General features: G+C 37.0%; 1 protein-coding gene and 1 pseudogene across 2 annotated transcripts; one reads left to right on the top strand and one right to left on the bottom strand.

Moving 5' to 3' along the window:
- Nucleotides 1-5047: 5047 nt before the first annotated feature.
- Nucleotides 5048-8577, bottom strand: LOC120332792 (tubulin alpha-1D chain-like; annotated as a pseudogene). Its single transcript, XR_005568154.2, has 7 exons — nucleotides 8420-8577; nucleotides 7088-7310; nucleotides 6487-6788; nucleotides 6178-6409; nucleotides 5954-6099; nucleotides 5562-5875; nucleotides 5048-5420 (listed from the first exon to the last, which is right to left on the bottom strand). The product of XR_005568154.2 is annotated as a tubulin alpha-1D chain-like (transcript).
- Nucleotides 8578-13794: 5217 nt separating this feature from the next.
- On the top strand, nucleotides 13795-16682 carry LOC120333224 (uncharacterized). The gene is made up of 4 exons (XM_039400591.2): nucleotides 13795-14043; nucleotides 14257-14331; nucleotides 15420-15637; nucleotides 16261-16682. The coding sequence occupies exons 1-4, from the start codon at nucleotides 13833-13835 to the stop codon at nucleotides 16444-16446; spliced, it is 690 nt and encodes a 229-aa protein (XP_039256525.2). The 5' UTR covers nucleotides 13795-13832; the 3' UTR covers nucleotides 16447-16682.
- Nucleotides 16683-17073: the final 391 nt, after the last annotated feature.

The following is a 17073-nucleotide window of genomic DNA, read 5'->3' as shown; positions in this document are numbered from 1 at the left end:
GGATGGCAAAGTATAAGTTGCAACGAGACCACAGTGGCACAAGAAATCAGCTTGCGTGACTTGATAATACATCCTCAGTATCCATTTATTGATGCTTATCGTAATGACAAAGTAATTTGTGATTACTGTGGATTGGTGGAGATAAAGTGTTCATTGTGCTTTAACGAAAGCAACTTCAATCGACCATATCAAAAAAAAAATTGTTTCGGTGGGTCTGGTAGTGAAGGTTTCAATTATAAAGTTGGACACCGATACTACAACCAGATACAGTTGCCAATGAAACTTAGCGAAGCGTAATATTGCGACTTTGTGATCTGAAAAGAAATTCTGATGGGTAGCCGGCTAGCCGCAACCTTTTGTTTAAAGAATATTATGAGATATGACTTAAGAGTCTAAACTTTTATTTGAGAGTGGTGTAACCCAAGCTAATTTGCAAATGGTATTCATGGTACCAAATATATATTTGGTTTTATATGCAGATACTAGGTTGATATTGAGATTGACCATTTCAATGCTAAATTTTCTTTAGTCAAAAGGCACACTTGATTCGCAAAGATTTGTGAATGCGCACAGTACACCAATTTGTCTAATGTTTTGATTCCATAGGCAGGAGGTTGTGGATCGGTGCTGCTCAGGATGGGATATTTTTGCCTCTAAATACATATTACGTGTTTCACATGAATCCATCGTGCTCAGATTCCACTGTCTTCAAGGTCTGAAGGCTCCAACAGCCTTATTTTATGGGTACACAAGAGAATTTTCAGTGTGGCATGCATGGGTCAGTTGGAGTCACTAACATAAAGATATCTATAAGCAAGAATAACATATCCTGGAAGTAACATTCCATAATTTACAGTAAAAAAAGGTATCTGCCTCCACAGCCCTTTCAAATGGAAGATATGATGCCTTGGGGGTAATTTCTATCAAATATTTTACAGTGTTATGGTTCTAGTGAAAATGGGTATAGCCTATATAGGCGGCTTCTTTTAAAGTGTGATAGGTCTAGACGAAAGACACATTAAATGTTTATGCTAACAACTGCAAAGTGATATTGCAACGCATACAAGTTAACAGAATTTGTTGAAATGGTCCTGCCTTTTGCCTTTCTTCGAAATCCCCCTTTTTCTAACTATTCTTTTCTCTCTCTGGGAATGGCGAAAATTCAAATATTGATGGGACATAAGCAGCTGATAATGGGTTATCTTTTCTTTTTCCTGAAAAGAAATTAAACACTAATCATCATTCGACAGTGCCAAGTTTGTGTGTCAGATAGATAGATTAGCTGTTAACTAACGAAACAATCAGACAACACCTTCTGACCATTAATAAAGATTTCTTTCAATTGAAAATGCAAATATGCCTACCAATGTCGGTAGTTTTTAGGATAAGATTCCTCTTGCACATACCTATCCCCGCATGGGATTGGAACCTGTGAAACTACCAGGGTGATCAGAGATGCGGTGGCGAGCGTATTCCTAGATGGCGAATTCAATTGAATTCTGGTTATTTTTTGCATGAGCACTGGCGTTAAACTTTAGTTATCTATTCAACTTTTCACACCCACTAATACCCCTACCATTCTATGGCGGGATTTGTTAGCAAGTTATTCGTTTTCGGAAGCGTGAACTTGATGGTGGGATATGTCGTAACCGACCAGCGGTCGTGTGAACCACCCTCAGTGGGAGAAGAGCTGCAATCCTCTCGCACATAACCAGTGTTCCCTCTAAGGTGTGCGCGCGCACACAGCTTTCAGAGGCTGCGCACGCATAGATTTACTGCGCACAGACGTATTTCGATGTAATGTAACAATGTGCTCGGTTGGCAGGTTGAGAAAGTTTGTTGTTGGCCCACTTATTATCCGGTTAAAAAGCCAAAAAAATTTCTTTGGGTTTTTCACAAATATTAGTCATTTCCAAAAAAGTGCGCACACACCAAAATTTCTGCGCACACATACTACAAAAAATTAGAGGGAACATTGCACATAACTATCCCCGCATGGGATTGGAACCTGTAAAACTAGCAGGGTGATCAGAGATGCGGTGGCGTGGCGAATTCAATTGAATTCTGGTACAAAACTTACCAATTTGGCTAAGCACGAGTTCCACTGACGTTCGCTGAGCACGAGATACGCTGATAAACGTTTGCGGACCCGCCTCAAGGTCCCCACATTTTGATAAAGTCATAGCAAACAGTAAAACAAATTCCATAGAGCTCACAGAAATATTTGAAATAAATACAAGAGAGCTATGCCCAAATATATGGACACGTAGCGCCACCCAGTGGCAATAATTTTGATGACGTCATAGCAAGAAAAAAAAGTAATAGCCTTCTGGAGAAAAATTTTATCTTTAACCACTGAAAATATCAAAGCAATTGGTCCAGTATTCGAAGAGTAAAGCGATTTTTTAAAAATGGAGACGGAGACAAATAACAATAACAACAAAATTTTGAAACGATCGTTATGGCCACTAAACGTGTCCAAAAAGTAATAGCCTTCTAGTGAAAAATACAATCTTCAACCACTGAAACTTCCAAAGCAATTGGTCCACTAATTGAAGAGAAACGATAACGATAGGAGGAAAAAGAATAAATGAGGAACAACAACATATGGTAATATCAAAACGATCCAATGAATCAAAAAATAAGTTAACCAATGGCAAAAATATTACACAAATGTTACACACATTTGATGACTGTTAAGATGTGTGGAGATTCTCGTGTGTTCGTCAGAAATTCCCATATGCTTTGTGCAATCTAAGCGTTTGATTTAGCGACGGCGCAAGTGACGTGCCGTGTCCAGGTCACTTATTACCATATATTCGGATAATTAACTGATATTCTAATATTTTTATTCGATATAATATTCAAATATTTGCCCAGACCTACTCGGTAACCAGTAAGTATTGACCTGATTGATTTTATGTAAATAAACTTGCTTTTTATGTATTATGTAAATTTTAACGTAGCCCAAATCAGAACTTGCCTGGTAGTTAAGTTTGGCAAAAACGTTTGCGACACGCAGGGAATTTTCTCACGTGAAATTGTCCCGCGACACTGAATAAAAAAGTTGGGCAGGTCTGAGTAGTACATAGCCGTAAAAGCGCGTGTAATAACAGACAAAATATTTGCATTGGAATTTTATATTTATCCCTGGGTGAAGCCGATAAGATGTATCTATCGTATGGTGAACCTTGGCATCTTGTTGGGTTTGCGGTTACCAGGCTATTTCTAATCTTTACAGATGTATGCACTTTTTGGCTAGAGTCGGGGAGCTGGAGCCATGGAACCGTGGCATTTTGTTAGAGAGAGAGAGAGATTTTATTGCATTTGTCAAACCAAGAAAACACATATATATTTACATAAATGAATATTGGAAAAAAAAGTGCTTTCGGTATAGGTCAGTAGCCACCCAATACGATCACATGAGTAATAAAATATTTATACAGGTTCAGTGTCCCTTTCATAAATACCTCTCATGTTTATTGACTATATACAATATAGACAAGTCTTTCGTAACATATTATTTTTTAATTTGCGGTAATTGAACTTACTGTTTTATGATGTAATATTTTTTGATGATAGTACAGTCATGGTCCTGGGAATGTCCGAAACGAAATGAGTAATAATGCAGGTATTCAAAGATAACAATTATTTGGACAACTTAAGTATTCATATGAATGTGAACTTGAAAAGGACTAGATTTTAAACACGCAAACAGGAGATGAATTTCATTCTACTATGCACATAATAGTGCAATAAAATCAGGAACACAAGTGAGAACAAATCAAAATTTGGCATACACAACACTGTTCTACAGGTCATTAGCCTTCGAATTAACGTATTAAAGGTTGAACATAATCTAGAAAAAAAACTGAAATATGGATCAAGTGTTATAAAGAAGAGTCATTCGGTTGACCGGGTACGTATTGGCTTTGTATAGAAGAAATATACCATTTTATACCATTGTATGCAATGATTTGGGACACTTTCATTACAAACAATTATATATAATAATAAATATTCAATTCCAACACCTCAGATTATGCACAATAATTTGTAACAGCAGAATATGATATCAAGGCTACTTAGTCAAACAAATGATGTCTAAATTTCTGAATATTCAATATTGGCAAATATTTGGAAAATGTATTTATAACAGTAAACTATGCGCGTAATGCCAGAAGAAAAAAATCAATAGCTATGGAGCCAGATCTTACCCCCATCTCTGAAGAAAGAAAATATGGCGCCAGATTTGCTGAATATCAATCTGTTTTCAACAGTGATCATCGTACTCCGACGTTTTATATTTGCAGTACCTTTTTGTTTTTATAAGAAATTATATGTTTAATAAAACCTCTACATTGCATGGAAGTAAATTGAATACAGGGACATCAACAATTTAAATCCAAAATATTGTTTGTGTTTTATCCCCAATTCGGAAACACGCAAAATATTGTTTGTGTTTTATCCCGAACACGCGACACGTTAATGGAATGAGCTGACGATGATCAAAAAACATTATTGAGCCATTCTGACAGTTTTATGTTTTCCTGTCGCCTCACCTTAGTTCTTATGGATTGAAAATGTATTAGGAACAGGAAGTGTTGGCAGTTGTGATGCAACAGAAAATAAACACTGTATAAGGATTTGTGAATATCGACGCCTAGCAATCATATACACCTATGTGCAGCGTTCATAGCTCAATCGCTTCAAGTACATGAATCACGGGAAAGTCAAGCTATCTTTACCACCACATGTAGGCAAGGATTATGATTTGGTGTCGATTTGGAACTACCGGATTACCACGCGTCCGCCCAGCCATGTTGAAATATAAATCGTTTTGTACTCTGAACAACTTCATCGATGGTTCACATTCACCACTGGCTGCAAATAATGCCAGCATAATTCTGAAAATGATGTTTTTGACTTGCATGTAGGCTATGTTGTATACGTATTCTGTTAATGTTTAACAAAAATCAAGAGCACGGTGAAATTAAAATCCTGCTTGCTTTCTTCGTTCCTCACGTCCCAAAAATGAAAATACATATTTATATCGATTTTCCTTTTTCTCTCTGTTTTGTAAAACCATAACACCGTGCAAAATCACCAGATTAAAAGATGTAAACAATGTATCAACTTAAAAAAATTATTCTCAACTCCGATGCTGAGTGTTTCAGAAAATTATTTAAAACCAAAATATGAAATACGGAAAATTATGAATATATTGTGGTCGTTGTGTAGTGATTGTGTCGACGATGGTAGGTCGTGATTATTGCTTCATCTAATACTCTTCTCCTTCTCCCTCCTCTCCTTCACCTTCAACGGAATCGACTCCGACTTCTTCGTAATCCTTCTCAAGAGCAGCCAAATCTTCACGGGCTTCAGAGAATTCTCCTTCTTCCATACCTTCTCCGACGTACCTGGTTGGCAATACGCATTGTAATTAGTTGTAGTTTATGTACGTTAACTGAAGATCAATAATATATTTTTGTTTTTACGGTAAAATCTTGACCCTATCATGATAAAGCCTCATTATTGTTATATACAAACACTCGACTTACCAGTGGACGAAAGCACGCTTGGCGTACATCAAATCGAATTTGTGATCAAGACGAGCCCATGCTTCGGCAATTGCGGTGGTGTTGCTCAACATGCATACGGCACGTTGGACCTTGGCCAAATCTCCTCCTGGCACAACGGTTGGTGGTTGGTAGTTGATTCCGACCTTGAAACCAGTTGGGCACCAATCAACAAATTGGATGGTTCTCTTTGTCTTAATGGTTGCAATGGCGGCGTTGACATCCTTGGGGACAACGTCTCCACGGTACAACATGCAGCAAGCCATGTATTTTCCGTGACGTGGATCACATTTTACCTAGAAATGGACAAATTTTATTGACAAACTTGAACTCATTGATATTGCTCGCTGTAAACCAAATACAACTCTACATACCATCTGGTTGGCTGGCTCGAAGCATGCGTTGGTAATTTCAGCAACTGAGAGTTGTTCATGGTATGCTTTTTCTGCAGAGATTACTGGAGCGTATGTTGCGAGAGGGAAATGGATACGTGGGTATGGTACCAAGTTGGTCTGGAATTCTGGTATACAAATAAGAAGAATTATTATAAGAAGAATATATTATATTTTTTATAAGAAGAAATTAATTGAATACGAACCGGTCAAATCAACGTTGAGTGCACCATCGAAACGAAGAGATGCAGTGATGGACGAAACGATCTGTCCAACGAGTCTGTTCAAGTTGGTGTAGGTTGGTCGTTCAATGTCCAAGTTGCGACGGCAGATATCGTAGATAGCCTCATTGTCTACCATGAAAGCACAGTCGGAGTGTTCCAAAGTAGTGTGAGTGGTCAGAATAGAGTTGTATGGTTCAACAACAGCGGTGGAGACCTATGCGAAAAATTTAATTATTACAAATAAGGATTGTTCATCACGCTTACTGTTTCTCTCTGAAATTAATTTTTTACCTGGGGTGCTGGGTAGATGGCGAATTCCAGTTTTGATTTTTTTCCATAATCGACGGATAGACGTTCCATAAGAAGAGAAGTGAAACCAGATCCAGTACCACCACCGAAGGAGTGGAAGATCAAGAAACCTTGGAGACCGGTACATTGATCGGCAAGTTTACGGATACGATCGAGGACAAGGTCGACGATTTCTTTACCAATGGTGTAGTGACCACGGGCGTAGTTGTTAGCAGCATCTTCTTTACCAGTAATGAGTTGTTCGGGGTGGAACAGCTGTCTGTAGGTTCCGGTACGGACCTCATCTAACAATGAAATAATTGTATTAATTGTACTAAATATTGGTTAGGGAATATGCTGCGACAGATCTTAGCTTATAGTAATGATCGTCCAAAGGTAGAAACGCTTGCAGATGTTGATCACAAAAAAGGTATTTGAAATTACGACGGGAATGATTCAAATACGCAATTTAGGAAACAGCGAACAAGAAAACCAGTTACTTTTTATAATACACAAAAAAATTGAATATTTTTTTTCAACGAGTAGTGCATGAGCATCATTAAATAACAAAATAAAAGACAAAGTATATATAACGTAAGCTTACCGACAACAGTTGGTTCCAAGTCGACGAAAACGGCACGAGGAACGTGCTTTCCCGCACCAGTCTCACTGAAGAAGGTGTTGAAAGAATCATCTCCTCCTCCAATGGTCTTGTCGCTTGGCATTTGACCGTCTGGCTGGATGCCATGCTCCAAACAGTACAGTTCCCAGCAGGCATTACCGATTTGGACTCCGGCTTGTCCGACGTGGATAGAGATGCACTCGCGCTGTTAAAATGTTAAATTCAAATAAACGTGCTGGTTTTGAATTAGATTGTGAGCAATTCAAACACCATATGCGTATTGGTCGTGGTATAAACGGATGAAGTGCTAATGTTATAACGTATGTATATCGCGAAGTATGTATAACGCGGGAAAATATTGGAACGAAACAAGTAAGGATGCGCCCATTCCAACCGTTGGAATAGTATTTCACTTTATGTTTGTTTAGTTATGTATAACAAAGGCGATGTGAAGCACGGTCGTAGTTAGGCGCGCAGTCATCCATATCTTGTCGTTAATCATTAAACTGAAAACAGATTTTCAAATATGTTGTCGTAAAGCATACGATTTCAAATATTATGTCCTACTTTGACGACAGTCTGTCGATGTTGTCATAATGATGTCATACAAAAGCCCACAGAGTGACTTTCTAACAGCAATCAATATTCTAGAATTTTTTCCAATACTTTCGGCAACGATCGTATATCGATCGAGGTGTACTTTTGAATAATTTATTTAAATTCTAATTCCACGGAAATGAAATTTTTCTCTGGGTTTTCGCACGACTTGAGAGGCCGCTCCCATTAAATCTCCATAAATATTTTAGTAGCCTGTGACGCAAGATTTTTTGATGACCTGTGTGCCTACCGGAACGCAACAGAAGAGCACTCTCGTGGTTGGAGGGTGCTTCACAAAACCAATATAATCTTATCGTCCGCAGTGAGTGGAAAACACAAATCGATACGAGCCTGATATCACATTAAAGTATTCAAAATAAAAATAACTTCAAGGCTAATAAGAACGGACTTCTGTAATGCCCCTTTTTCATGACCAAAATTTTGTTTTCGAAATAAATTCGAAGCTTTAGCTATACTACAGGAAGATTTAAGTTTTGGTTACAATACGAGCTTTAATGATTAAAAATATATTTGAAAACATGAAATAAACTTGCCCTGAAATAGTTCGAAAAAAAATCCGTATTTCGACTTCGTTATTATGAACAAATATCTAATTTATGTTATGAAGATTTTATATAGTTAAAACGTAGACAAAAATTGCGAAATTAGAAAACATACAAAGTCATAAATATATACATACAAAAGTATTTCACTTACCATATTGTTTGGTTAGATAAAGGTAGTTGTTGAGATGAAAAAGATGATTATTAGCTTATTCCGACTCGCGTAGACCGTTACGTGTCTCCTGCAGGTACAGATGAATGAGGGCGGCTTGGTGAAATGTGTCTTTTATACCATTCTCGCATGACAACGATCCTTCGCTGTAATTTCATTGGCGGAGTGAATCACGTGGTATAAATTTCAGTCGTCAACACGCGCTCGTTTCTAAGCAACAAGACGAAACAGTCGATGTGGGCAATCGATCCAGTACCGCGGTCGCTTTCCTTTATTGTGCTACGCGATCGTGGTTTCCAAGAGCGACTAAATCGGAATTCGTTACGACTCTTGTTACAATACTATTGTGCTTGTGTGACCAGTATATCTTCCATGTCATTCATTCCGGCGAAAGTCGTAACGACTATAAACACCCAGTCTGTACTCGCCCATTGTTGAGTTTGTTTTCGCAAACGATTTGTAAGCTCTCGTAATCTATGAAGTATATCTGCCTTTGTTACGAGTTGAAAGAGCTTGGCACGATTTCAACATGATTAAAAGAATCTTTTGTTGAAAAATTGTAATAAGTAATCAAACATTACATTTAAAAGTGCTCAGAAAATGTTTCAATCGAACTGTTAAAGATACAAATAGCGGGCTGGTTTTGCGACAGGTATCTACCAACGTGTACCAACAAGTCGACAATGAAACGTAACGCTCGTATTTTTTATTTCATTAATATTATTGTTGACTTCATTCGTGGGAGAGGTTCTGGTTACTAGCGATGATACATATTTTTAAGTCGAAGTTCTCAAAGACTCAAGGCGGTATGTAATACATTGAGACATTTATTTGGTTTATGCGACATTAAATTTATCCATTGAATTTTGCTGATTGCTACAAAAAAAGGGTGAAATATACCGCATTTTAGTCATGAATTACAGAATTATATCCGAAATTTATAATCTATACTATAAGTAGCACACTAGGTTCTTCGATATTACAGCAATATGAGACAAATTTGCTTACGTGTCTCACTCGCTGCCACATTGATGTTTTCCAATATGCATTTTGTTTTATTAGTCTACTCAAATTTTATAATGGTAAAAACTGAAGCTGACTTACAGGACTTTCGGTACAGGCCGATCACCGCCGAGTTGAATCTTTTGTACAAAGCCCTCACCACTAAGACCAAAATGTGAGATTTGAGAAAAACACTACCGCCACGTTTTAAAATAACAAATTAGTAATTAATTATTCAGTCGGGGTACGGTTAGGGTGACTGTGCATTTGAACCCACGTACATTTGAACCATGTACATTTGAACCCATGTGTATATCCGCGGGTTCAATCTATATGCGGGTGCTAAAACCCAGTGGGTTAGGGTTAGTATGGGTTCAAATATCCGTAAAACAAAAAACATTTCCATAGGTGGAATAGTATGCAGGTGCAATCGTCGTGGGTTCAGATGTACACGGGTTCAAATGTAATGGAACCACGGTTAGGAATGATTTGAACTTCCAGCGCAATCTGCATTCCTAACCCAAACCCTTACTGGATAATTACCAATTTTTTCATTTTAAGCGTTGGCCGGGGTGTTTTTTTGTTGGCAGGGGCGTTGTACAAAAGATCCGCCGAGTTTGTTGAACGAAAACGAAGGACAAAGCAGGCGGCCACGCTTGGTTCCCATGAATTTTAGGTGAAATATTGGGTTCCACAGAATTTTGAGTTAAATTGAAAAATAATTGTATATGTTGTTACTCTTCATCTAGACGTGAATGTACTGCAGTTGTATATTTCCTGATCGTATATAGTGTAGTGTAGTAGTTCAGTTTATAAACTCAAACTTTACTTTAATCGCTTTCAACTTGTTTGTTCGTCGTCCTCCGTTCCCGAGGTTGCTATTCAAAAAATATTTTTCAGGAATATATCCTTTTTCGAAGCGAAATTCCGTAATGTATGTTAAAACTGTAAGAGTACAGAACGAAACGACCACGCGGTTCTGTATGTGGATAGTTACCTTCACTAGGAAATGAAAATTTTTTCCAAAATCTATAAATCTTTTACCAGCACCGAATCAAAAAAGTCAACCCACAATTAAGGCCGTAATTGGTCCGTATGCGTTGGGATTCAGAAACAAAACTGAGGTGAACCGTTGAAACAAAATTAATACTTCTTGAAGAGTTCGAAGAGCTCAAAGCAACGAATATCAAACTTTATTGTCTGCTAGCCCAATGGTTTTGTGTGGTAGTGTGGCAATCCCTGTTGCAGGAAAAACTATACCTTATATCCAATACCGTCTATAGATAAAGCCATCGACCAGACAAGAAAGACAGAACAAAAGTACGCTTACCAAAACTGCGTAAAAAAAAACGAAAATATGCGAAACACCGCTTGTAACCACATATCACCTACTTCTCCGACCAATTAGGAAAATTTTCCAATACCACCAGTATATCCTACACCGTGACATACGACTACAAAAGTTATTCCACAATTCCCCCATTGTAAGGTATAGGAAATGACGACTCTTAGAAACTTGCTAGTGTGCGCCAAACTGGAACCGATATCAAAAACAAGCAACAAAGCGGGATTTGCTGAATACAAGAGGAAAAGTTGTACAACCTGTCTGCACTCATTCCAAACCCAAATCTTTGAGAATAGGACAAACAAAATTACCAGCTTTTGAAAAGCATCAGCTTTACCGCAAAAATAATATACCTGATAACATGAAAATATACAAATGGACAACCTGGAGCTCTCTCACATCAATTGAACATTGATCTTTCATATTTGCAGCTATATATTGTTTTGTCTGAAGAAGTTAGACGATGGTCTAACCCTAACACTCTAACTAACCTAACGGAAGCTTACAAACATACTTGCTATTTCGTGGAAAAGATTATGCTACTCTTATGTAAAAGTAATAAATTATTATGATATACGTATCAGTCACCGTCATTCATTCATCATCCATTCATATAATTTCCGCTATATAATTGGCAACTATAAAACGATAGGATATTTAACCCGAGGAAAGGAAAGTCGATAATAAGACGGCTTACCCAGTATATATTCGTCGCTTGGATATATTATCAACTTGCTTATGCAGATAACTGAGTGATAGGTGTAACAATTCCGCGTAAAAGGCAAAAAATACTCTTCACACTGCATTGCTTTCATTTGTAAACAAATGCGAGATTTTATTATATCAACATGTTCTGAGAAACATAAAAAAAATGTAGCCTAAGAAGTTTTATACATTTTAGAGAATTAGGATTAAGACTTTCGACAAGAAGGAATGGTATGTTTAAATTAGATCTCTTGTGCAATGGAAAATCACTTAGAATTATTATTTGCATGAAACATTTAAACTTATAATTCGTGTTCTAATTAGCTCCATCTTTCTCTTACATTTCAATGTTCTGTTACAACAAGTATATGTCGAAAGCGTTATATTGTGGATTACTTCATTTTTTCACGCGTAGTGGAAAGTGGTTCGGCATGTACTTTTATTTTCGGTCATCTGAGTTCTGCTGAATATTGCTGCTTTAATAAGTTTATTATATTATTAACTTCGCTTTGTCAATCGCGTTTACGTTTTGATATCTAAAACATTTATCATATTGAAGTAGTAGTCTTGTACAATACAAATGTTTGGTGTTTCGACTTCGTGGTTATATTTGGATTGTTAGGTTAACACGGGAAACTCAGATATGCGTTTGCATAACCCCTATTCTGCAGACAGAAATATAAATCGGATTGAAAGGCTGCGCGAGTGCTAATGTAGATTTAGTCCACACAAAAGTAATAGGCGATAATATTCATTGTTTGTCTTATGCAACCACCACCAGTGAAGAATCCGCATATTTTACAGCGATTGTTGCCACTTGCATGGAATGTAGCGATTATTAGAATGAATAAAGTGTCTGTAATAAAAAAAAAAAATAATGGTCCTTTACTGGGTCAGATCGGATTTGAAGCATAATCCTTTGATGTAAGTGAAATTCAAACTTTATTAATTAAAATAAGTTTTAATTTAGAACCCACGAGTTGTAAAGAAGGTTCGCCTATGTCAGGGGTGACCAACACCTCGATCGCCACGTCTCGAGTAGTCGATCGCCGTTGATATTGCGTGAATTTAATAAGATACCCCCGAAAAATATTGCCTCAAACCAGTTTCGTGCAGCGCCTCTTGTGTGGTTTAAAACAGTAAGAAGGCAGTAATGTACATGCGCAAAATACGATATACATATACACTATTTGAGATTGGGCAAATCCGATATAGCATATTATTAGGTACCAATTGCGAGTTTCGATGCTGCTAAGGTTTAGGAATGAACGTGCTGAATATCGCGTGTCTTGGATGACGAACGATATAGCATATCATTACGTATCAAATGCAAGTTCGCCGTTGCCAAGATTTAGGAATGAACGTGTCGAATATCGCGTGTCTTGGCTGACACGCGATATTCGGGTGGTTTGAGAATATTTATTTTTCGCTGTTTAGATAATACTTGGATACTTGTCAAGTTTTTTTTGAAGAATTTCCAATTCTTGTAAAACAGGCCCTATATCTGAATTGTATCATTTGAATAAATCTTGAATAAATGATGAAACATTTACTCCTGGTACAATTACATAATCAAATTGAAAATAATAAAAAATTGTGGGCGATTTCATTAAGAATAAGCCGATAGATTCAGCCTATTGGCAACAGAGGAATTTTTGTATACATGTGTGCAGTTATCTGCATATTCAGTTTTTGTGTATGACCTTATTACCGATCACGAGCTATTTTGAAGATTTTAGTCGATTGCGGTCGCAAGCAGGTTCGCCACCCCTGGCCTATGTATATGAATGACATATTCTCGAACGCGTTCTGTGAAGACACTGCTCTCTTTTAACAATCGTGAAGTCATGTGACAAAAAACGAGAATAGGTAAATGAGAGCAATCGGCAATTAGTTTTTGTGGCCTATGTGTCACGATTTTATTATTGATCAGGAAATATGTTCTACCAAAAACTACGACCAATTTTATAGTTTTTGCATTGTTATGGTGAGCCTGGAGAGCAGTATCTATTTAACATTTTCTGTTGTAAATTTTAATATATATATTTAATGTACTTCATTTCTGCAATTCGAATTCTCAAGACCTATAAAATGCAACTTGCAACACGAAATCTTTAATGCAAAGTATATTTTCTATTCTTATACTAGGATACATTGCTAACAACCGAGGCTTTGTTCCCATGCAATGATATGAAGGATATATAAAAACATATACTTTAGGTCAAATACCGCTATTGATAAATTTTTACTTTCAGTACTCTGTCTCAAATTAGATATATATAGAATATGTATAGATTACCCAACTTCATATTCATTGCATGCTGCCTGATTTCCGTTTCATGCATGGGCAGTAACATTAATTGTCGTTTCAAACGAGGATGCAACGCCAACCAATGCGATCCCTCACCATGGAATCAACCCGGTTTCAGTCTTGAAGAATATTTGGAACGGAAGTCGTTTCCTATAACTTGTGAAACAGGAGTTTATGACGATGTTTTAAATCTCCATGCTGCTGTTTCTGATAATCGTCGACTAGTGGAAGCTCTCGAAAATGGTCAGTTTCAGTTTCAAGATATTGATTAGGAGCCTAAATCTGGAATAAGACTAAGTTTGGAAGTTTTTTCTATAGATTTAAAACGGCCTTGTTTACGTTACGCATTTTTTATATTGACACAAAAATCTGGTTCAAACCACAACAATGTTGTTATATCTGTTATTATCATTAGAAATATTTTCTCAATAGATTCTTGTTTTTATCGAATTTCAGAAATGAAGCAAAAAATAGCAGAAACAAATAGAAAAATTGCCAACATCAATAAACAACTGGAATCCAATGATAAAGGTTTGTTACAATTTTTACCTCAATCCTGGTAAATTACACTAATCCACTCGATTAGTCAACAACAGTGTTTCTTAAACCTGGGTTCGATCGAGCCCCCGGGGTTCGGTGGAGCTGTTCCAGGTGTTCGACGAAAGCCCTCTAAAACCTTTGTATTTTTTGAAGTATTTCTATCATCCCACCTATTAATTATGTGAAAATGACTTCATTTCACAGCAGATATTCAAACTCATAGATTAGCTCAGCTATTTCGCACGGATATAAATTTCTGTGGACCTGACAATAATTGATCTCAGTAAACTTCATCGAATATGTCGCACGTTTGGAAGTACTACTGCATGATAGCGTTTTTACATGCTTTCAGCTTTGAAATATATGAGTTGTTATGACAAACGTTGGGGATTCATGCTGAATGTTCAAAGTTTGGGGTGAAATAACGAGTTTGATGGAAAATCACTGTTTTGGGGGTATTGTTTCAGCTTTATGATCTCCGAAGTTGCTGTTTTTGTCTTTTTCCCTTTCCACCCACAAAAAAAACATAAAATCTTTCCGGCATTAGGTCCCCTGCATGGCATAGGAATAATCATTTAGACAGACTGTAATGATATTTGAAGTTACACCACGATGATCACGGTGGTTGTAAGTTTGTCCGAAAAACTCCGATCAATTGCATTCCGATCAGATTTTTGAGAAATATGTTGAACAAAAAAAAACTTAATCGGATGACCTTGTGCAGTTATGATTATCTTGATGTAATTTGTGTTCCGCCTCATTAAGTTTTGGTCGCGCCCCCAGCTTTTATTTTTCAAAACGTCGGGGTTGGACGAAAGATTGCAGAATAACGCGGGAGTTCGACACGTTTGAGAACCACTGGTCTACAATGATAGATATTTATCAGTAGCTAAACTATGTTCCATATAAAGCTATTTTGTAAAATTTTAAAACACAATGATGGAATGATAAATGCTGCCAATCACTGTCAGTTCATGTTTCAATAGAACTGTATTGTCAAGCCAGTGAACATCTCAGAGTAGTTTTTTGGTATTTGTCCTATCGCGTTTTTATTTTTCATGTTTGTATTTATTTTGCAGCGAATTGCCCGCTTCGTTATCTGAATCACTGCTTTTACGTATACTTATTAAAACAAAGCATTGATTTGAAAAAAGCAAAATTATTTTGCGCTTCCAGAGGAGCAAAAGCAGCGAATGTCTATTCAGAAACTCATCTTTCTACTTTGATGAAAAAAATTCGACTATATGTATCAACACGCTCGGTGTATATGTGGACAGGAATGAGAGCAGATTCAAAAGTAAGTTCAATACCGTCACTCAGAACAGTCACATGTGCATGAACTTTGTTATACCTAATTGAGATACAGATGTATTGTGATCAGGTATCGCACAATGTCGACACAGTGACTCACTCCGTAGTGGTTTTCAAAATTTCTTCAATATTTCTAGAGCAGTGGTTTTTAACCTTCTTCTTAAAAATGGAACGCATTTGAATCTTCGACTTGAGGCATATCGCGACCTTGTCACGCGGCTATAAGATATTCTTTGTGTGGCTTCATACAACATAATAGTACGAATATTAGTACCCCGAATAACGCAGCACATGCAATATAGAGCATATTTAATGTGATATCAGTGACAAAGGGATGCTTGAATTTTGCGGATTTGAATACTGGCTATATAAAAATCCTGTCTTGAATTTCGTGGATTTAAATCCTTTGTCTGAAACTATACTCGCGGTGTTATAGCGCTGGGTACGTCGAATGGTAATATTTTGCTTTAATAAATTAAGTTCTGGCCCATTATTAGGTATTATTCCAGATCCTCGCTCGGAGTGAAAGTGTGAGAAACCTTAAATATAATACATGGCTTAACATACGCACTAATATGAACATATATATGTACAACATTTTATTTCTAGACTGGCGTTGTGATGTTACGCGATGGTACACCGGCACCATATGTGAGGTGGGCCAAAACTAAGTATCCGGATGCAGGAGAAACTGGTGTCTTCATCCTCGTAAACAGCGATTCATTTGCAAAAGATCAAGGAATGGGAACTGATCCACCAACTTGGGCATTGGATGGCATAATTTGTGAAATATAATAGGATTTTGTTCACTCCTTAATACAGTGACTGGCTTTATTTTCAGCAAATGTTGTTTAATAACATAAAAGTTGTGCAATAAATTCACATTTACCTTACAATGCGCTTTGCAAATGCACACACAATACTTTCCCCCGCGGGAATCCAGGATACCATTCGCACTAAAACCATATAGAAGCGAAACCGATTTAACAAAAAGCATTTTGCGAGAGCGACAAGAAGCCATGCTCAATAAATTAGCAACATCCCGGTCCACTTACTGATTGAATGAATATATCACTGTCCGTCAAACCTCGGTTTGATCATGATCTAATGATCATCCAGTTAACATTCGATGAAATTCATATGTTTGAATATCACTTTCCTTGGTAATAAGTTGATATAATAGAGAAGAATTGTCGACGGAAAAAGTAAACAACTAAATAGCGCAGAAATATTCTTTCTACAAGGCGGAAGCTAGCAGTATTCTGTGGATAAGAATTTGAAAGAACTGGACAGGTGGCAATAGCAGTGCGAAATTTATTGCAATTCTCTAATATTTGATTATATTTGAACGTTATTTGATTGTTCTACCGTCGAGATGGCGATGATCATTGATTGGGGTTTACATAAACAACCTAGGAACAT

The sequence above is a fragment of the Styela clava genome, chromosome 13, assembly GCF_964204865.1.
Source record: "Styela clava chromosome 13, kaStyClav1.hap1.2, whole genome shotgun sequence".
Classification (NCBI taxonomy): Eukaryota; Metazoa; Chordata; class Ascidiacea; order Stolidobranchia; family Styelidae; genus Styela; species Styela clava.
This window is presented reverse-complemented; position numbering and strand designations above follow the sequence as displayed.

Coding starts and splice junctions, on each gene's coding strand:
- LOC120333224 (XM_039400591.2), top strand. CDS start 13,833: ATGGGCAGTAACATTAATTGTCGTTTCAAACGAGGATGCAACGCCAAC. Junction 14,044..14,256: donor AGTGGAAGCTCTCGAAAATG/GTCAGTTTCAGT, acceptor ATCGAATTTCAG/AAATGAAGCAAAAAATAGCA. Junction 15,638..16,260: donor GAATGAGAGCAGATTCAAAA/GTAAGTTCAATA, acceptor TTTTATTTCTAG/ACTGGCGTTGTGATGTTACG.